Below are 21670 nucleotides of genomic sequence, written 5' to 3'. Positions count from 1 at the left end.
ATCCTGGAACTCCCTTCTTAACAGCACTGTGGGTATACCTACACGACATGGACTGCAGTGGTTCAAGGAGGCAACTCACCACCACCTTCTCAAGGGCAATTAGGGATGTGCAATAAATGCTGGCCTACCCAGTGAAGCCCACATCCTGTGAATGAATTTTTAAAAAAGTTTCCCTGCCACTGAAGTTAAACTGACTGGTCTGTAATTGCAGGGCAGATCTTTACAAACTTTTTTGAACAAGGGCGTAATGTTTGCAATTCTCCAGTCCTCTGGCACCTCCCCCAAAACCAGGGGGATTATTGCCAGTGCCTTTGCAATTTCCACTGTCCTTCCTTTCAATATTCTTGTACGCATCTCATCCGGCCCCGGTGCCTTATCAACATTAAGTACTGACAGCTTATCCAATACCTTCTCCTTATCAATTTTAAACCCTTCTAGTGACTGAGTTTCTTCCTCTGTCATCATGGCCTGGGCAGCATCTGCCTAGTAGGTAAAGACAGATGCAAAGTATTCATTTAACACCTCAGCAATGCCTCTTTCCTCTATGTGTAAATCCCCTTTTTGGTCCCTAGTCGGCTCTACTCCTCCTTTTACCACCCTTTTACTATTGATGTGCTTATAGAATACTTTGGGATTTCCTTTTATGTTAGCTGCCAATCCTTTCTCATAATCCCTCTTTGCTTCTCGTCTTCGCTTTTTCACAACCTTTCTGAGCTTCTTGTATTCAGCGTGGTTCTCAATTGTATTTGCTACCTGACACCTGTTGTGAGCATACTTTTTCTTCGTTAAATAATTTTTATCTCCTTTGTCATCCAGGGAGCTCTGGATTTGTTTGTCCTACCTTTCCCTTTTGAAGGAACGTATCTTGAATGTGCCCAAACATTTCCTCTTGGAATAAAAACAAAAAACTGCGGATGCTGGAAATCCAAAAAAATCCTTTTGGAAGGTAGCCCATTGTTCAGCTACTGCTTTTACCGCCAACCTTTGGTTCCAGTCTATCCAGCCCAGCTCCATTCTTGCCCCATTGAAGTCCACTCTCCGCCAGTTGATTCTTCTTACTCTGGGTTGATCAATGTCATTTTCCACTGTGAGCTTAAACTTTATGTTACAACGATCACTGTCCCCTAAATGTCCGCCACTGTCACTTGATCAACTTGGCCCACCTCCTTCCCAAGAACCAGGTCTAGCAATGCCTCCTTTCTTGTTGGACTGGACACATACTGCTGCTGGAAATTCTTCTGAACACAATCTAGGAATGCCTGTCCCTCACTGCCCCTTACACTACCACTATCCCAATCTATATTTGGGTAATTAAAGGCCCCCATTATAACTAGTCTATGATGTTTACACCTCTCTGTAATTTGCTTGCAGATTTGTTCCTCTATATCCTTCCCACTAGCTAGTGGTCTGTGTATTACACTGAGCAATGTAATTGCACCCTTCTTTTTCCTTAGTTCCAGCCAAATTGATTCTGTCCTTGAATCCTCTCACACATCCTCTTTCTCCAGTACTGCAATACTCTCCTTAACCAAAAACGCCACCCCTCCTTTTTTCCCTTCCCTATCTTTTCTGAACACTGTGTAACCAGGAATATTTAACACCCACGCCTGCCCTTCCTTAAGTCAGGTCTCCATTATCGCCACAACATCATAATCCCAAAAGGCAATCTGTGCTTGTAACTCCCCAATTTTATTAACTATACTCCATGCATTCACATACATGTAGTGTAACTCTGATTTTAGACTTCAATACTTGCTCCCTTTCTTTGACTCCATCTGTTAACTTACTATTCTCTATTTTAGTGCTTCTCCAAGCATTCCATGCATCCTGGTATTACTTTCTTCTATTCTCTCCTGGTTTCCACACCTGCTAAGTTAGTTTAAACCCTCCCCAAAAGCACTAGCAAAACGCCCTGCAAGGAACTCAGTCCTGGCTCTGTTCAGATGCAACCTGTCTGGCTTGTACAGGTGTCATCTCCCTCAGACCCAGTCCCAGTGTCTCAGGAATATAAAGCCCCCTCTTCTGCACCATCTTTCCAGCCACCGTTCATTTGTCTTATCTTGCTATTTCTGTACTCACTTGCACGTGGCACTGGGAGTGCTTAAGAACATAAGAAATGGGAACAGGAGTAGACAATTTGGCCCCTCGAGCCTGCTCCATTATACAATAAAGATCATGGTTGATCTTCTTGTTTGATTTTCTTCAATTTCCACATTCCCATCTAGCCCCAATAACCTTTGATTCCCTTGCCTAACAAAAATCTATCCACCTCTGCCTTAAAAATATTCAGTGACCCCACCTCCACTACCTTCTGAGCCAGAAAATTCCAAAGTTGCACAACCCTCTGAGAGAAAAAAAATTCTCCTCACCTCTACCCTAATTTTAAAACAGTGCCCCTTTGTTCTGGACTCACCCACAAGAGGAAACATCCTTTCGACATCCACCTTGTCAAGGCTATTCAGGTTCTTGTATACTTCAATCAAATCACCCTTTACTCTTCTAAACTCAAGCCCAGTCTGTCCAACCTTTCCTCATAAGACAACCCACTCATTCCAGCAATCAATCTAGTAAACCTCCTTTGAACCACCTCCAATGCATTTCCATCCTTCCTTAAATAAGGAGACCAAAAATGCACACAGTATTCAAGGTGCGGCCTCACCAATGCCCTGTATAACTGAAGCATAACATCCTTACTTTTATGTTCAATCCCACTCATAATAAAGGATAGCATTCCATTAGCCTTCTTAATTACTTACTTTACCTGCATACTAACTTTTTGTGACTCATGTACTAGAACACTTAGATCCCTCTGCACCTCAGAATTGAGCAGCCGTTCTCCATTTAAGTAGTACTCTGCTTTTTTGTTCTTCCTGCCAAAGTGAACAACTTCACATTAAACTCCATTTTCCAGATCTTTGCCCACTCACTCAACCTGCAACCTCCTCACGTCCTCTTCACAACATAATTTTCTACCTATCTTTGTGTCATCTGCAAATTTAGCTACCATGTCTTCACTCCCTTCATCTAAGTCATTGATGTAAATCGTAAAATGTTGAGGTCCCAGTACAGACCCCTTTGAGACTCCACTCGTCACATCCTGCCAATCAGAAAAAGATCCACTTATGCATACTCTCTGCTTTCTGCCAGCCAGCCAATTTTCTATCCATGTTGATATGTTATCTCCTACACCATGTACTTTTCTGTAATAATCTTTGATGTGGCACCTTATCAAATGCCTTCTGGAAATCCAAGTACAGGATGTCTAGAGGCTCCCCTTTATCCACTGCACATGTTACTCCTTCAAAAAACTCCAATAAATTGGTTAAGCATGATTTTCCTTTCACAAAACCATGCTGATTCTCCCCAATTGCCTTCAGCTCTTCTAAGTGACCAGCTATAACCTCGTTAATGATTGATTCTAATAACTTCCCCACAAGAGGCATCAGTCTAACTGGCCTCTTTCCTGTTTTCTGCCTCACTCCCTTCTTGAATAGAGGGGTTATATTTGCCACTTTCCAACCTTTACAGAATCTAGTGAATTTTGAGAAATTGACACCATCTAACACGACCTCATTAGCCACCTCTTTTAAGACCCTAGGATGTAGTCCATTGGGATCCAGAGACTTGCCAGCCTGCAGCTCCATCAATTTGCTCAGTACCATTTCCCTAGTAAATTCAATTCTATCAAGTTCCTTTCTCCCATTCACCTCCTGATTTGCAGCTATTAATGGAATGTTTTTTGTATTCTCTATAGTGAACACAGAAGCAAAATAGTTGTTCATTTCTTCTGCCATTTCCTATTATCTACTATTAACTCCCCACTGTCACTCTCCAGAGGACCAACACTCACTTTATTTACTCTTTTCCATTTTAAGTACCTGTAGAAACTTGCTAACCATTTTTATATTTCTAGCTAGCTTCCTCTCATACTCTAATTTCTTTCTCCTGATTAACCTTTTAGCTATTCTCTGCCTTTCTTTATATTCTGAACATTCATATGTCCTGCCACTCATCTTTGTGGAGTTGTATGCTTTTTCCTTAAGTTTGATGCTTTTCTTAATATCTATCTCCATGGTTAATTAGTTAACCATGGATCGTGGGTCCTCCCCTTAGAACTTTTCTTTATAGTCGGAATATACTTATTCTGAATACTCTGAAATATCTCCTTAAATGTCTGCCACAGCTTCTTTATTGATCTATCCTCTAGCCTAGTTTTCCAGTTCACTTCAGCTAGCTCAGCTTTCATCCCCACATAGTTACCCTTATTTAAGTTTAAGATACTAGTCTTATACCCACTCTCCTCCCTTTCAAACTGGATGTAAAATTCAATCATATTGTGGTCGCTGCTTCCTAGGGGTGTCTTTACTCTGAGGTCATTAGTTAATCCTCCCAATTTACACAATACCAAATCTGCTCTCTGGTTATTTCCAGAACATGCTGCTCTAAGAAGCTTTCTCGATAGCATTCTAAGAGCTCCTCATTGAGACTACTACTGCCAATCTGATTTTTCCAGTTTATGTGTAGATTAAAATGACCCAGGATTGTTGCCCTCCCTTTATCACAAGCACACAATATTTTCTCTTGAATACTTTGTCCCACACTGCGGCTACTGATAGGGGGCCTGTTGACCGCTCCCACTAATGACTTTTTTCCCCTACAATTCCTCATCTCCGCCCAAACTGATTCTATCTCCTGAACCAAGGTCATCTCAAACTATTGCACCAATGCCCCCTTTGATTAATAGTGCTACTGCTCCTCCTTTACCTAGCTTCCTATTCTTCTTGAATGTCATGTGCCCTTCAATATTAAGGACCCAATCATTGTCTTCCTGCAGCCGCATCTCCGTAATTGTATCAGATCTTATTTATTTACTTCAATGTGAGCCATCAATTCACTTACTTTGTTATGAATTCCACATGCATTCAGATAGAGAGCCTTCAATTTTGTCTTTTAATTACCTTTGTAACATCTAGTCTTGACTGTTGATGTATTCTTAGGTTTTTTTCTCTATCCCATCCTACCACTCTGACCCTCATTTCTCATATTACTATTTTGTTCTCCTGTCTTGACTCTACACCTTGAATTGCTACCTCTACCCAGGCTTGATCTCTCACCCCTCTTGTTTAGTATAAAGCCCTCTCTATTTCCCTAGTTATGCAATTTGTGAGGACACATGTCCTAGCATGTTCCAGGTGTAAACCGTCCCAACGGTACAGCCCCACTGTCCCCAGTACTGATGCCTGTGCCCCATAAATCGGAACCCACTTCTCCCACACCAGTCTTTGAGCCACGTATTTGTCTCTTTAATCTTATTTGCCCTATGTCAATTTGCATTTGGCTCAGGTAATAATCCAGAGATTATTATCTTTGAGGCTCTGATTCTTAATTTGGTACCTAGCTCCTCATACTGACTTTGCAGAACCTCTTTCCTAGTTTTACCTATGTCATTGGTGCCTACATGGACATGACAGCTTGATCCTCTGCCTCCCACTGCAAATTCCTCTCCAGTCCTGAGCAGATGTCCCGAACCCTGGCACCGGGCAGGCAACATTGCCGTCTGGACTATTGCTCTTTGCTGCAAAGAACAGTATCAATCCACCTCATCATACTATCCCCTACTACCATTACATTCCCTTTTGCTCCCCCGCTTAAATGGCTTCCTGTGCCACAGTGCCGTGGCCAGCCAGCTGATCTACCTTGCAGACTTCGCTTTCATCCACACATGTTGTGAGCACCTCAAACCTGTTTAACAATTGCAAGGCCTGAGGTTCTTCCTCTACTGTTTGCTCAGTCCCGTTACCTGTCTCACTGACAGTCACACCCTCCTGTCCATCATTGCTGACCAAAACAGATGACTCTCTTCTAAGAGATGTGACTGTCTTCTGGAACAAAGTATCCAGGTATTTCTCCCCATCCCTTATGTTGCGCAATGTCTGCATTTCGGCTTCCAGATCAATAATCCTGATCCGGAATTCCTCAAGCTGCTTATGCTTCCTGCAAACATGTTTGTCATGGATCACCTTGGCATCCAAAAGCTCCCAAACCTCACGATTGCAACATAACACCCGTCCCACCATTCTAACTTATTTTATTTAGTTAATTTACTTTAATTATTTTCTTCCTATGTATGCAACAATATACTGTGTTTATTGACTGCTAGTACCGCTGACAACTAAAGGTTATATGCTTCTTAACTCCAAGGAATGTGTTTTAGATGTTTGTTTAAATTACTTTATTTTTATTTTTTATCTTTATTGTTTGATTTTAAGTTTAAATTTTTCAAATTTTGGCTTATTATTTTAAAGTTTTCTTTTTATTTATAGATCTACCTTAACTCACCTGTCCTAAGCTAGTTTCTTACACACTGTCCCTTAGACTGAGCACTTACCAACCAATCAACTTACTAGCTTCCTGTGATGTCTTAGGTGCTTCTTTTCTTTTTCCCGACTGTAGCCTCACAGCAGCTGAAACAGTGAAAATGTGCGCTCCTCAACTCCAGACTGTCTCCTGCAGGTCCGCTCCGCTCTGACTCCCAGCAATGTACCCAAACTGAAGTCTCCGCCACTCTCCGCGTCCTTCGGGCAGCCATGCACCACACTAATCTCTGGCCATCCAAGCGGTGGCCAGCACACTCTGGGATGGGTAAAGGGACCTTCAGATTTAACCAAGAGAGGCTCTTAGTGCACCATGCTAACTCACATTCATAACTAACTTTCATCCTGCAGGAGGAGTACATCAGGATCATGGACCCTGGTGACCTCGCTATATGCTTTGTGGTTTAGAGAGAAGACGATGGCGAAGAGAGCGACTGAGGCTCCTGGCTGCGCAGTGGGAGGAGCAGCACCCTCTGGAAAAAGGGGCGACTGGGGCTTCCGCACATGCCACCGAAGAGCCACAGTGAGCCATCGCTGGTTGTCACCTAGCTAGATCCAAGGCCTATAGATGCCACTTTTCATTCCTGCAGATGACTGAGAATCAGTATCGTCGAATACTGTGCATGTCTAGGGAACTGGTCAGCTAATGTAAGATTTGGCACCACAGAGACATGGAGGGCATCCACTGCCAGTGGCCATGAAAGTGACTGTGGTGCTCAATTTCCATGCCAGTGGCCCCTACAGGGCTCCACAGGTGACCTCTGTGGGATATCACAAGCCTCCACACACAAGTGCATCCATGAGGTCACGGGTGCCATCTTCGCGAGGGTACACAACTTTGTGCATTTCGCCCGGGACCAGGACAGCCAAGATGCGAGAGCGATTGGATTTGCTCAGATCTCGGGCTACCCACAGGAGCAGGATGCCATTGACTGCACTCCTGTGGCACCCAGATCTCCGTTGCAACATGCGGTCAACTATGTCAACCACAAGGGATTCCATTCGCTGAATGTGCAGCAGGGGTGCAGCCACCACAAATGCATCCTGCAGGTCTGCACATGGTTTCCAGGGAGTGTCCACGACTCCTACATGCTCAGCCAGTCAAGGGTCCCTGAAGTCTTCCAGGGTTAAGAGAGGCTGCAGGGATGGTTGCATGGTGACAAGGGCTACCTGCAGAGGACATGGCTGATGACACCCATGCGGCGGCCTCAGACTGCAGCAGAGCAAAGGTATAATGAGGCTCATGCTGCAACTCGCAACTTGGTGGAGCCCTGTAATATAGTCCATAGAGGGTGTCACACATCGTCGTCATTTGCTATGCCCTTTACAATCTGACGCTGCAACGGGGAGAGGAGCTGGCTGAGGAGGAGATGGAGGAGCTGCAGATCTCTTCCGAGGAGGAGAATGTCAACAGGAATGAGGGTGAGGAGGTCCTTGAAGGTGACGTTGATGGGGAAAAGGCCCTTTCACTGGCCAGACAAGGCAGGTGTGCTTGGGAGGCTTTCACAACTGCTAGATTTGTGGAAGATGATGACGAAATGCAGTGAGGAGACACCATAAATCCTCATCTTGCATCTATGAATATTTGACTCCAGTCTGGCTTAAGGTAATTCACATACCGTCTGTGATAAGGCTCCTGTCATGGAGACGCTGTGGAGGCCCTAATACTCGCTCGATTGCAGGGGTATGATGACAACATGCAGTGAGGGAACTCCATAGATCTTCACTTAGCCTCTGAGAATGTCTGACTCCTGTCTGTCCGAGGGCAGCTCGTTTGCTGTCTGTGATCAGGGCCATATCATAGAGATGCAGCCATGAAACTTTAAAAGCATCTGGTCCTTTGTCTGCCTTCAGCACCTGACCACTTCAGGAGCACAGCGTCACTGGTCACAGATGTTGAAGAGATGGGGGCCTGCCCCACCTTAAAGGTGCTGAGTGCACACAGAGAGCATGTTGGAACTCTGTGATGCTTGCCCACGACATTCTGGCAGCAATGGCAAGCACGAGGCGCAGGAATCAGTAATGTGTCCAGGGAGTGTAAGGCTGGACTATCACTTTGGTCTGAAGGCTGCACGAAGCACAGGGAAGAGGCCCTGGACTGACACACCGGCCTTTATCTTGTGCAGAAAGGTTTCACATCTGAGTGACACAATCACTGCTCATCAGAACAAGGAGCCATAGGCAGAGAGACATTCTTGGGAGTTTATTGACAATAGTGAACATTATATACAAGTGATTAATACCCATGCCCAGGATGTGCAATTACATCTTCTTAACCTTCCTAACCCTGCCACTAAGTCTTAGTGCTCCCCAGCTATCCACAGCAAAGGTGGAGGCAGCCTGCAGACTACTATGCCCTGTCTGTGATGACCTTGGCAGGTGTCCCCCTGGAGGGCCCCATACTGTTTTCCGGGTCCCACTGTGTGGCAGTGGCACCCTCCATGGCCTGTGGAGCTAGTGTTGTTGAGGTCACAGGAAGAGGGGATTCGAAGGGCTGGACACTCCCGGAGTCACCTGGATGGATGGCCCCTGGGGGATCACCTGCTGATCCTCCTCTTTATGGGTGCCCAAGAGCCGCTGGCTGACTCCTTGAGAAGAAAGAGTAGCTGGAGTGAGATCGAGCTGCCCACACCCCTCTCACGTTGACACTGTTGGAGGCCAACTATGGCGTCAGCGATGGAGTTCAGCCTGCGCAGCAGTGCAGTAGCAATGTCCTGGGCCAAGGTCTCCATGGTGGCCGCCACCCTACCCGTTTTGACCTTGGTGTGTTGGCATGCCGGCGCTATCACCTCAGCCTGAAGGCGGATGGACTCCTCCATTGTGCCTTGCAATCTGAGTAGTGCAGCAGATATCCTTTCCTGATGTTCCCAAGGTTGCCTTTGCAGCTCCAGCAACTATGACGTGACCGAGTCCAGGGGCTCATCATCTGACTCAGACTCAGCAAATTTCTGGCCTCCAGTGGTCCTCTGAATGCCGGACACCTGCGAGGTCCCTCCTGCCACCTTCTGTGGATCAGACAGTACACTGTGCTCACCAGATTGTGATCCTGAGGCTACTGCAAAGCTAGGTCGCACCAAGGTGTGTGTCTCTGCGCTGGTGGGGTGTGTGGGTGAGTACTGTGATAGGACTTAATGGAGCCTGTCTCCACACTCCTCTTCAGAGGTTTCTTCGGGCGTTGATTGGAAGCGCTGGGTTGGGGACTCCTTCGGCTATTTGGCAGATGTGCCTGTGAAAGCAAGGAGAGATAATTAGTGCATGGCAGTGGCCTGTGAAACAGGACACATCATTCACAGTATGATTGTCTGATGGATGTTGCACTGCTGGACTCTCATTTGGTAGAGCAACACCAACCTCACCGTCAGCACAGGAATGTTCCAGATCCTTGCTGGCCAGCTAGATTGCTCTGTTTTCAAAGTCCATGAGGACCTTGATTTCAAGAAGCCCTCCACCAGCCTGTGATCTCTCCCTCTTGTCATGTGCCAGCTTGCCTTGCATGAATAGAGATGGAGAGAGTGTAAGTAGGACGCCTGCCAGGTCAGATGATAAGCATGCCTGGCATATGAGGGTGGTTGAGAGGTCCCATGGATGGGATGAGGACAGTGAAGGTGTGTGTGAAAGAATGAATGGTGATGTCCCTTGAAGTGGCAGTGAGTGAGGGCCCTGTGGATGTATGATGGGTTTGTTGTGATTGTGTGAGTTGAGAGTGACGAGAAGAGTGACTTACCCTGGTGGAACAGAGGAGATCATTCATCATTCTGCAGCACTGGGTGGCTGTCCTCTTTTGAAGGGCATTTTCCCTGACCACTGCTGCCACCACCTTCCAAGCCTGGTTGGTGATGCCGCTGCCCATCTTGGAGCCAGAGCGGGGGTAGAGGCCATCATGGCGAGCCTCCACCGCATCTAAAAGGTGCTTGAGTGAGGTGGGGTCTGCAGTCTTTTTGCCTTTCAGGTCCATGCCTTCTTTGCAGCAGCCATGGGCTGGAATCACTGAGCGGTATGGGTGTGGCTGGACTTTTAAATATGGCGCCTGGCCTGCTGAAACAGTGTGATGATGCCATTGCGGATGAATTGAGAACCTGCCCCCCCATGGAAACGGCATGTTTCTCGGGAATGCATAATTAATGCGGTGGGTTTGGGACGATATGGAGTGAAAAGCTGTCATTGTGTCCACTACTGCACTTAGTGCAAATCTGGGATGATTCCACCTGTAGTATATTATTTAATCTGGAAATCATGCTCCCATTGCAGTAAATGCATCCGAACAATGAAAGTTTAATAATGTTGCACTCTTTTATTTCTCTTAAAATACAATCTTTTTTATGTTATGGTTTACAAAAGCACTGGGTCATTTCTGCAGTTTTTATGTGCACAAATCAAATTGAAGCCCAGATATTTTTTCAGTTTTCAATTTCTTGAGTAAGTGAAGATTTTCCTGGCACCTAATTCACTCTACAGCACTTGTTAGTATGAATAAAAAATATGTGGTGGGAGCTATTAGGCTCCATTGGGAATGATAGCGTTGTGGTAATATTACTAGACTAGTAATCCAGAAGCCTAGACTAATGTTCCAAAGGTACAAGTTCAATTCCTACCACAGCAACTGGTGGGATTTAAATTCAATTCATTAATAAATCAGGTGCCAGCGGACTGGAAAATTGCAATTATTTTACCCTGGTTCAAAAAAACGGTGTAAGGATAAATCCAGCAACTACAAGTTAGTCAGTTTAACCTCGGTGTTGGGAAAGCTTTTAGAAATGATTATCTGGGGAAAGATTAACAGTACTTGGATAAATGTTGGTTAATCAAAGAAAGCCAGCATGGACATGTTAAAGGCAAATCATATTGATCTCATTTGATTGAGTTTGATGTAGTGTACATGGACCTTCAAAGTGCTACATAATAAACTTGTCAGCAAAGTTGAAACCCATGAAGTAAAAGGGACAATGGCAGCATGGATACAAAGTCGACTGATAGGAAGCAGAGGGTAATGGTTTTTTGGTCTGGAGGAAGATATATTGTGGGGTTCCCCAGGAATTGCTATTAGGACCATTGCTTTTCTTGATCTATGTTAATGTCCTGGACTTGGGTGTGCAGGGCTCAATCTCAAAATTTGAAAATGACAGAAAACTTGGAAGTTATGTGAACTGTGAGCAGGATAATGATTGACTTCAAGACAGGCAGGTGGAATGGACAGATGGGTGATAGATGAAATTTAATGCACTGAAATGTGAAGTGATATATTTTTTGGTAGAAAGAATGAGCGAAGGCAATGAGGAAAGACAGTATAAAGAGAGGATAAAATTCTAAAGGTGATGCAGGAGCAGAGAGACCTGAGGATATATGTGCACAAATCATTGAAGGTGAAAGGGCAGTTTGAAAAAGTGGTTAATAAGGTATATGAGATCCTGAACTTTGTAGAGGCATGGAGTACAAAAGTAAGGAAGTTATGATGAACCTTAAAAAACACTGGTTTGGCCTCAGCTGGAGTATTGTGTCCAATTCTGGGCACCACACTTTAGGAAGGATGTAAAGGGATTGGTGAAAGTGCAGAAAAGATTTACAAGAATCATTCTGGTGATGAGAATCTTCAACTGTGAGAATAAATTGGCAAAGCTGGGGCTGTTTTCTTTGGGTAAGGTTGACAGGTGATTTGATAGGGGGGGTTCGAAATCATGAGGGGACTGGACATCAAAGATAGGGAGAAAATGTTCCTATTGGCAGAAGGGCTGAGAACCAAAGGATGTGGATTTAAGGTGATTGGCAAAAGAAGCAACAGTGCCATGAGGAAAAAATTTTTCATGCGTTGATTGTCAGGATCTGGAATATGCTGCCAGAGAGTGCAGTGCAGGCAGATACATTTGTGGTTTTCAAAAGGAATTGGATCATTATCCAAAGAAAAGAAAAGCCAGGCTACAGGGAAAAGGCAGGGGAGAGGGACTAGCTGATAGCTTTTACAGAGAGCTGACATGGACCCAACAGACCAAGTAGATTCTTTCTGTGCTGTGACCAATCTATGATTTTATGAATCTTTAACTCCCCCTCTCTGCTCCAAAACTCCATCCCAGTAAATATCAGAGTCATAATCTTACATTTGGGTATGCTTTTTGGTGTCAATTTGATCCACACTCTATGATTAAATGCAAGAGACAAAGTTGTCAGGTCAACTTGGCAAACATTTTATTGGACCACCTGCGAGTAATGTAAGCAAGTGATACATCTATCTACTTATCCTTCAGGCAACTCTTTAGGCTAGGAGCTGATCAGTTAAGGTCATTCCCCTTACAAAGAATCTCATCTCAAATTCTTGATATTGTTTCTTTGTCACTCACACTGCTTCAGGCGATGTCACATTGCTGGTCATGATACCATGGGAGCAAAGGGCCCCAATTCTTAACTACAGTTCCCAAGGTAATGTTCCCTATCTTGTTCAGATAAGCTCATCCTTCTCTCTTAGTAATTTTCCAATCTCCCTGGGCTTTAATTGTGTTAGTTTATTATAATCATGCTTAGTTAGCTGAATTAGGTTCCATTATATTCTCTCTATCCCATTATGCTCAATGCTTGTGCCAAGCCATTTATCCAGCAAGGTTACTATATCCTACATCTGTTGATGTGCAAAGTGCATTATGCTGTTTTATGAAATACTCTGTTTTGTAACTCGCTGAGTATTATGTGTCATTTGAAGTCATTAAAGCAAACATGATTTATCCACTCATCTTAGAATTCTCAATCTTACAACATTTTCTTTCAGGGGAAAATACTACCCCCTGGAGTGCAGATCAAATGATCACCTCCTCAGTCAGGAATACGGAATGGCACAGCCTCTGTATCTCCATTTGTACAGTTCCTTGATTGAATATTTTCCTATTCAGATAGCTACTTCATGTCTGCTTTTAATCAGCAAGAGGAGGGAAGGTTGTCTGAGTCATATATCAGATTTCCAGGAATAGTAGAGGTGGAGCTTGGTCAGTGATGGCTTGAATTCCATAAAGTAACAAAATATAAATTTACCAGCTTATTGCATGCCAACATCAGGCCAACTATTTTCTAGGCTCTAAATCTCCCTGTTCCAGACTCTTTTTCATAAGTCTGTCAACTTTATATATGAAGTACTAGTGGATAGTCTTAAAATACACTTGGCTTCAGTTTTAGTAAATCACTTATGATTGGTAACTGTAATCTTATTCTTCTCCAGTGAAATGTTGACCAGATTTTATCTGAATTCCATTCTAGCTGTAAGTGTGGTTCATGCTACACCTGTCACTCACCAGCCCCATTGCCAATTGTCACATTCTCCTCCTTTGCCACTCTTCACTATATACCATAAGAAACTGTAAGCAACAAACTGATAGCACTCACAACATTCTTCCCTTTTCCCACTTTATGATTCCAGGGAATTACCTGCCCTTAACTTGGAGGAAATGAAAATGAACAGAAAGCAGTTCCAAACACACGAATTGGAGCAAGTGCACACAACACAGAAAGCCTAACTGCCTGCTATTGATAACCCTTCAGTTATTGGTCTATGACTCGCAGTCAGAAAGAAAATAATCTAATAAACTGTGCGAGAGATTATTCTTGGCTTGTCTCATTTATTTTCTTCGATCCTATTTATTTTCTTACACTTGTAAAACATTTTGTGTTGTAACTCCCATGTTCTGGTAGAACTTGCCTCACGTAGCTGATTTGCTGTCACTGAGGCAGAGATTAAGTAAGTAACAAAGGATTTATATGATCTCTAAATGTTTAGACACTCTTAAATTAGAATAAGGTACCTCATTCAAATAGTTTGCATCCACTGCTTTTAGTGAATGGTTATTTAGGACAGTGGGGTTAATCATGAATTACTGCAGCAAACTATCAGCACAGATATGAAGGGTGGAATGGGCTCCTTCAAGATTGAAAATTTCTGTGGTTTTATGGCTTCCATGATTTAACTGACATTTTTCTAACTTTGTAAGAAACTAAAGAAAATAACTAGTAAGTACAGTAGAATGAAAATTTTTACAGATTTCTGAGATATTTGCCCAACCAATATGTTGTCTGAGATAGTACATTGTTTTATGATGCAAAGTGGTTATTTGTTTCAGTATTGTGAATGTTAAAATGTGTATGAGCATGTGTATATTGCATGTACTCTTTCATGTGCACTGAGATCCAAGTTAATTTTAGTTCTAATTGTGCAACATGTAAGTGTTCAAACACTGTACCTTTCTCCTGAATTCTTGGCCTGCCAAGAAGGTATTCAGAGCGTACCTAAAACCTTCTTTCTTGTGATTTGAGTGTCCGCCATGGCTTAGTTGGTAGCATTCTGGACCCTGAGTCACAAACTTCTGGGTTCAAGTCCCACTCAACGCCTTAAGTACAACAATCAAAGTGGAGAGCGCTGCACTCTCAGAGGTGCTGTCTTTTGGATGAGATGTTAAATTAAAGCCCCACCATCCTACTGAGGTGGATGTAAATGATCCCATTGTACCATTTGAAAAAGAGCAGGGTGGCTATCCCTAGTATCCTGACCAATATTTATCCCTCAATCGGCATCACAAGTGAAAAAACAGGTTATATTGGCTTTTTTCATTGCTATTTGTGGGAGTTTGCTGTGTGCATATTGGCTCCTGTGTTTCCTACATTACAACAGTGGCTAATACATTAGCTGTAAAGTGCTTTGAGACATCTGGTGTTCATGAAAAGTGCTATATAAATGCAAGTCTTTCTTTTTCTTTTATTTCTATACTTATCTTGCTTGTTTCTTTGTATTCTTTTTTCTTTCTTGTTATTCCAATGAAGAATGACCTCAAGATTTGGGGAACCTGCTGCTTGACCAGTAAATGGGTAAATCATACACAAAATAGCCTTCCAAGGTTTCATTCTATGTTTTGTCACAGGGCCAACACAATAGAAGTAGCACAGGATATTTTCTGGAAGCAAGCTGACTTTGGATATGTAAAAGAAATGCTTCATGAGATGAAAACACTGTGTGAATCGGCCAAACCAGTAAGTTTTTGAAAACTACTTTTTATTTGTTTATTTTAATATTAACCTAGGCCTTTCTATTCACTATTATTTTCCAAACTTTATTTCTGTGAAACAGCGTGTTTTGATTTCAATCAGGTTTAACTAAATATATTCCTCTGGGGTTTTATTTCAGGGAGATTCGTCTTTAGTGTGCTCAAAATATACTCGCTATTGCAGAGCTACAAATCTTTACATTGATTTGAGAAAACCAAGAAGAAACACAGATAGGTCTCTGATTTAAAATGTCTTATTTGTGGCAAATAGCAGACTCTGGGTGAGACTTAACTCACTGGGATATTAATGTGGAAAAATAAATGAATACTGCACATGGGAAAACAAGAAAATACCAAATACCCTTCTGAAAAAAACGGGATAACCTCTTAGACTACAGTTCTACTGTAGCTATAATGAGCAGTCTGCAGATCTGAGTTGCCCCCACCCCAACTGGTGCAAAGCGGTTGGGAGTGGAGGGCAGTGTTTTAACCCCTGGAGTGCATAAAACACAATCCCAACCTGACACAGATCTGCCTACCACTATCTTTATGATGGTTGCTGTGTGAGTGTCCCATTTTATAGAGACACTTAATTAACACATATAAACAAGGCGAGATTTATTTAAATTAATCTGCTGGCATCTGGGTTTCCCAAGGCTTAGGAAACTGGCAGTGAAGGTAAATACTTTTTACAGCACTTCCTGTGGGTTAGGAGGAGCAGGAGTGCTCCACCCTGCCCTCACCCCTCAGGAAAACCTTCACCTCCCTTCTGCCAATAGCGGCCTCTCTGAATCACTTTACATGATTTCCCCTCCACCTGATTACCAGGGACCATCCCCAAGGGACCCCCATTATGACTTGCTGTTGTTGCCTAACAGTTAGCCACGCTATCAATTTGGTCTGCTGATGGGTGGGAAATAAAATTGAAAGAAGACATTGAGAGCCTGCTGTTAAGTTTGGCAAGACCTTCATGTCCTTGGCCTCACTGGATTCTTCAGACACTTTCAGTGATGAATTTACATCCCACTAAAGGTATGTTTATTTTTAATCAGATCTCAAATTATAAGCGCCTCTTCAGAACATATTTTGGAATGCCAGTTTTTGAGCTTTCATGAGAATTAAATCTTAAGGGATACTAAAAGTTAAGCCCCTGGTGTTCTACATTTTATCTGTTGCAATGGTAGGATAATAGTGTAGAGGCCTCAATATTAATAATCTATTAAAACTGTAAAGAAAAGGTGCAGATCTTGCCTCAACAGATACAAAGAAGATTTCCTTCAGGATGGTGAAATTGGAGGCCACTGTAAATTGGACAAAAAGGCACTGTTGGCCGAAGGAGAACATAAGAGTCCTCTCCAGTCCTGGTAAGCTTGTGTACTTTCTTGGTATTATGATATTTAGACACTTCTTGTGAGTGAACGCTCATTCATATTTCAAGGTGTTTGGATGGAAAAGCTACAACTTGTTTTTTTTTTAATCCTTTGTTTAACACAAAGGATTTAAGTTACGATGTCCATCTGTCATCTACACATAATTGCTAGTCACACAAGTAACTGTAACAGCTTAATTTAGTCTTTAAATGAAGTTAGACATTGGAGCATGCAAGATTTTATACTCAGCTGTCCATCCCCAGGTAATATCACTAATTTAATTTTACCAACTTTCTTTGCTAATTGTCTTGTATCTTTTCTTTTAGTTGTTTCATCACAGTGGGTGGATTTACTGGTTTTTACTGAGTGCACGTTATCCACATTGATATTTATGAACCTCAATTGTAAAATTTATTGCAGCTGTCAGCTACATAAAATCTCAGTGCTTCCTCAACTGGAAAGTTCTCTCAATGACACTTTTGCATGGCACAGAATGACTGATTTCACAAAATATTGGTGGAGATTCGGAACAAGTCATCTTTCAGTTAAGGTTAAAGGGAATAGGAGAAAACATCTTTTGGAGTGTTGAAAAAGACTGTTCAATAAAAGACATAACAACAACAGCATGTATTTGGCATCATTAATGTAGCAAAAGGTCCAACAGTGCTTTATTGGAGCATTATCAAAACCAGACATTGAAACGCATAACGCGATATTAGAACAGATTGGTCATTGAAGTAGGTGTAAATGTCCATCTTGAGAGGAGAGAGAAGTAGAAAAGCAGAGAGGCTTAGAGCCTAGGCAGCTAAAGGCGGAGTTACCAAGGGTGCAGGGATTAAAGCAAAATACTGCGGATGCTGGAAATTCGAAGTAAAAGCAGAAAATGCTGAAAAACTCAGCAGGCCTGACAGCACCTTTGGAGACAAACAGAGTTAATGTTTCGAATCCAAATGACCAGCTCTGAAGAAGAGTCATACGGACTCAAAAGTTAACTCTGTTTTTCTCTCCACTGATGCTGTCAGACCTGCTGAGTTTTTCCAGCATTTTCTGTTTTTATTTTAGTGCAGAGATTATAGTTGGGAATGAGGAAGAGGCCAGAACTGGATGAACACAGAGATTTTTGGAGGGTTGTAGGGCTTGAGGAGGTTACAGAGATCAGAGAGGGTAAAGCAATTTAGCAGTTTGAAAACAAGGATGAGAATTTTAAAACTGAAGAATGGCCAAATTGGTAGCCGATATAGATGTGGGAAGCAGCATTTTGGATGAGCTCAAGTTTATGGAGGGTGGGAAAGTGGGAGGCTGGCCAATAAACTGCTGGAATAATTCAGTTAAGAGTAACACAGGCACAGTGGTTTCAGCAACAAATGAACTGAGGTAGGCTGGAGTTAGGCAATATTACAGAGGTGAAAGTATAGACGGTCTTAGTGATGGAGTGGATAAGTCTTTGGAAGTTTATTGTTAAATATGACACCAAGGTTGTGAACGATCTGGTTCAGCCTCAGATAATGAGGCCAGCCATTATTGCGTCTTGAATTTGATGCTGGAGATAGTTTACCGTGGTCACAGTTACACAGGATGCCATGTGTGACTTTGATAAGGGCCGTTTCAATACTGTGACAGGGGCGGAAACCTGATTGGAGGGTTTCAGATGTGGAGTTCTGGAAAAGATGGGCATGAATTTGGGAGGCGGCAACATATTCAAGGCCTTTGGTAAGTAAAGGGAGGTTGGGGACGGGATGGTTGTTTGCAAGCTCAGAGGGGTTGAATGTGGTTTTTTTGAAGAAAGGGATGATGATGGCAGATTTGAAGTGGTGGGAGTACTACCTGAGGAGAGGAATCTGCTAACCTGGGGGCCTGGAAAGGAAGTTGGTTGGTCAGCAAATAGGTGTGAAGAAGGTCAGGGGAGCAGAAGGCGGGTTTTCATGGACAAGACAAGCTCGGAGAGGGCGTGAAGGGAAATAGGAACAAAACAAAAGATATGAGGGCTTGGGAGAGCCTTTGGAGGAGTTGGCTTGGTGGGCTAGTGGAAGGAAGCATAAGAGGCTGTAAAATTTTATTGTTTTGAGTTTTCTCACTCAATTTATAATCAGTTGTACGTTTTAACAGAAGAAAATCAGTACTCAAAAGCATATTGTACAAATGTCAAACAAACAAGATTTTTATTTATTGAAATGATGTAAGAATTTGATGTTGTGTGACTTCGATATGAGTAATTAAGTATCAGCAATAAAGTACAACATATGCTTTGTAATTTTAATAGATATGAAATAGGGGAATGCATTAGTGTTAGGGAAATATTAATGTTTTTTTCTGTATTTGTTGTATGGTTATCATTGCTAGAAGACTTCAGTTATAATGTTCTCTTGTTCTATTCTCATGGGTGCTCAAGTTATAAACTGGCAAGCAGTGGCAGCAAGCACTGCGGGCCTCTCACTTCTCAGGATAGTGTATAATGAATTACAGTTGAAATATTTCTTGAATTATACTAAATTTGGAGTGTCTTTTTGTTGTTGCAAAATTTTAATTGTATATATTACAGTGCTTTAACAATCGTGGCTGTGATTAAAAGCTTGTCATCATGGCAGAAATGGTACCTTACAAATGTAACATGTTTTGTACAATTGAGGCAAAATATAACAATTTGCATTTATATAATGTGTTTAATGTAGAAAATCCCAAGATGCTTCACAGGTTTGTAATTAAATCTAAATAGGTGCTGGGCCAAAGAAGTTGATATTGGGATGGCTTAACAAAAGCTTGGTCAAAGTAATAGGTTTTAAGGAGGATCTTAAGAGAAAGGAATGAAATAGAGAGGCAGAAGGGTTTATTCCAGATCATGCAGCCCAGGCAAATGAAGGGATGGCCATGAATTCTGAGGAAAAAGGAGGTTGGGGTGCACAAGAAGTGAGAGTCATAGAACTGGAGAGTTTGGAGAGCGGGGATGGAGGCAAGTGGCTGTTGAGCTGGAGCACGTAACAGAAGGTAAGTGGAGGGTTGATATCATAAATTTCAATACAAGGATGAGAATTTTAAATTTGAGGCATGCAGTCAATGTAGCTCAGTGCGGTTGGGTGGAATAGAATATGGCTGGCAGAACTTTGGATGAGCAAATGTTTACAGAGGGTGGAAGGTGGGAGAGGGTTGAAATGGTTGAATCTGAAGGTGACCAAAGCATGGGTTAAAGTTTCGGCAGCAGATGACCTGAGGTAGGGGCAGAGACTGAAGATGTTACAGAAGCACAAGCAGTCTTTGTGATGGAAAGCATATGGGATGGCAGACTTGCTCAGGGCCTAAGTTGCAAGCATTCTGGATCTTCCTAAAGTATGGACAGGGGAGGGGAATGGAGTTGACAAGGGGATGGATTTTGTGTTGAGGGCCAAAGATGATGGTTTCAGTCTTTCCAATGTTTCTCTGGAGAAAAAAGTAGGAGACTGAATATAAACGTGCAGTTTGACTGAGGCAACGGGGAAGAGGCCGGGGTTGGGTTAGAGATTGAATGAGATGATAGAGAGGTAAAGTTGGATGTCATTAGCATAAATGTGGAAGTTGATCTCATGTCTGTGAATGAGGCAGAAGAGGAGTAAAGTATAGATCTTTACAGGGCTTCAGCAGTACCAGTACAATAGCTAGAAGAGAAGTGATAACTAGAGATACTCTTTGTAAGAGTGGATATGAGTGGAACCAAGTGAAAGTAGTCTCTCTGAGCTGGGCACGTGGAGAAGAGATTAGTATAGCCAACCATGCTAAAGGGTTGCAGGGAGGAGGAGAGGGCATAATTAGTCACTTGGTAGTACAGAACTTGAGTATTGATGAAGAAAGACATGCTGTTGAAGCTTTTTATCTTGCACTCATTAGGACAGATGCAAGAATCCTATATCACGCATACTCATGAATGGGCCTAAGGGCGCCACTTTCGGATCTGAAAAGTGCCCAGTCTACCTCAAAGAACCTCAGAAGGGTAAAGCTTCTCAAAAATTGGAGCAACACATGAAGCTAGCCGTTTCAAGCTGCTTCTGTGCAGTGGCAACATGAGTGGTATTTTTCATTAACAGGGTGTTGCCTTCAAGCCAAACAGACACTCTATACTACACAAAGAAGTAATATGGTATATGAATTTCAGTGCTGATGCAATGCCAGCTACATAGGCCATACGTCCCAATGACTGGAGGCTTCCTTCGGCTGCAATAGGCAGAGTCCTGACCATACTTAACTAACTCGCCCCTGCAAAATTCAGAACATAATGTCTAACGTTAGATGTGATTCTGCAATTGTGTGGCACGTACTGAACAATCCCAAGTGTGCTAAGAATTACACTAACAACCAATTTAAGATTATCAGTCGGACTTGCAATGTAGCTCACTTAAACTTGCTAGAACCTACATATATTCATATGCAGGGGATCTGTACTCTGCAGGCAAAAGGAACATATCCAGACTTTGCACATTTTTTAAATAAACAAAAACATATGGGACAATAATTGTCATGAAGAGATATTAATGTCTATAATGTTATTGGAAATTATTTTTAAAATGGAATTGTAGCGGGATCTGTGTCTATGTATTTGATTGTGTGTGTCTTAATTGTATTAAAGCCAGCTAGCCTGGATGCTTTGATATATAGTAGTTTTGGGATGTTTGTTAGATAAATACAAGGAGGATAGAAGATAAAGTGTAAATTTGCATTTGTTGAATAAGGCATTCAAGAGTAGGGGTGAAATCTTGCACCTAGCTTGGAGATGCCAAGCAATATGTTTCTATTGCTAATAAAATTAGTGGGATGAAAATGTTATTGTTAGAAGATGTGAAGTTAACAGCCTGGTGATATGAAGGAAAATTTACATTCAAAGAGGGAGTTAGGTATAAACAGAAAGGAGTTTGTGTGTGTAAGTCAGAGGCATTTAAGATCCAACCAGCCTGTA

The 21670-nt window shown here is 42.5% G+C and overlaps 1 protein-coding gene and 1 long non-coding RNA gene across 6 annotated transcripts in view; both read left to right on the top strand.

Moving 5' to 3' along the window:
* eogt (EGF domain-specific O-linked N-acetylglucosamine (GlcNAc) transferase) overlaps nt 1-21670 on the top strand; it is an 86829-nt gene that overhangs the window by 11274 nt on the left and 53885 nt on the right. For all 5 annotated transcript variants that reach the window (XM_041191456.1, XM_041191452.1, XM_041191454.1 and 2 more), the window contains 3 exons: nt 15260-15368; nt 15523-15617; nt 16642-16746. In XM_041191456.1, the coding sequence (XP_041047390.1) occupies nt 15260-15368; nt 15523-15617; nt 16642-16746 (309 nt within the window). The remainder of the gene's footprint in view (nt 1-15259; nt 15369-15522; nt 15618-16641; nt 16747-21670) is intronic.
* Nucleotides 819-13949, top strand: LOC121279905. The gene is made up of 2 exons (XR_005943522.1): nt 819-946; nt 13768-13949. It is a non-coding gene; the product is annotated as an uncharacterized LOC121279905 (long non-coding RNA).

Source organism: Carcharodon carcharias, chromosome 7 (genome assembly GCF_017639515.1).
Source record: "Carcharodon carcharias isolate sCarCar2 chromosome 7, sCarCar2.pri, whole genome shotgun sequence".
Lineage (NCBI taxonomy): Eukaryota > Metazoa > Chordata > Chondrichthyes > Lamniformes > Lamnidae > Carcharodon > Carcharodon carcharias.
Note: the sequence above shows the minus strand (reverse complement) of the source record. Positions and strands in the feature narration are given on the sequence as shown.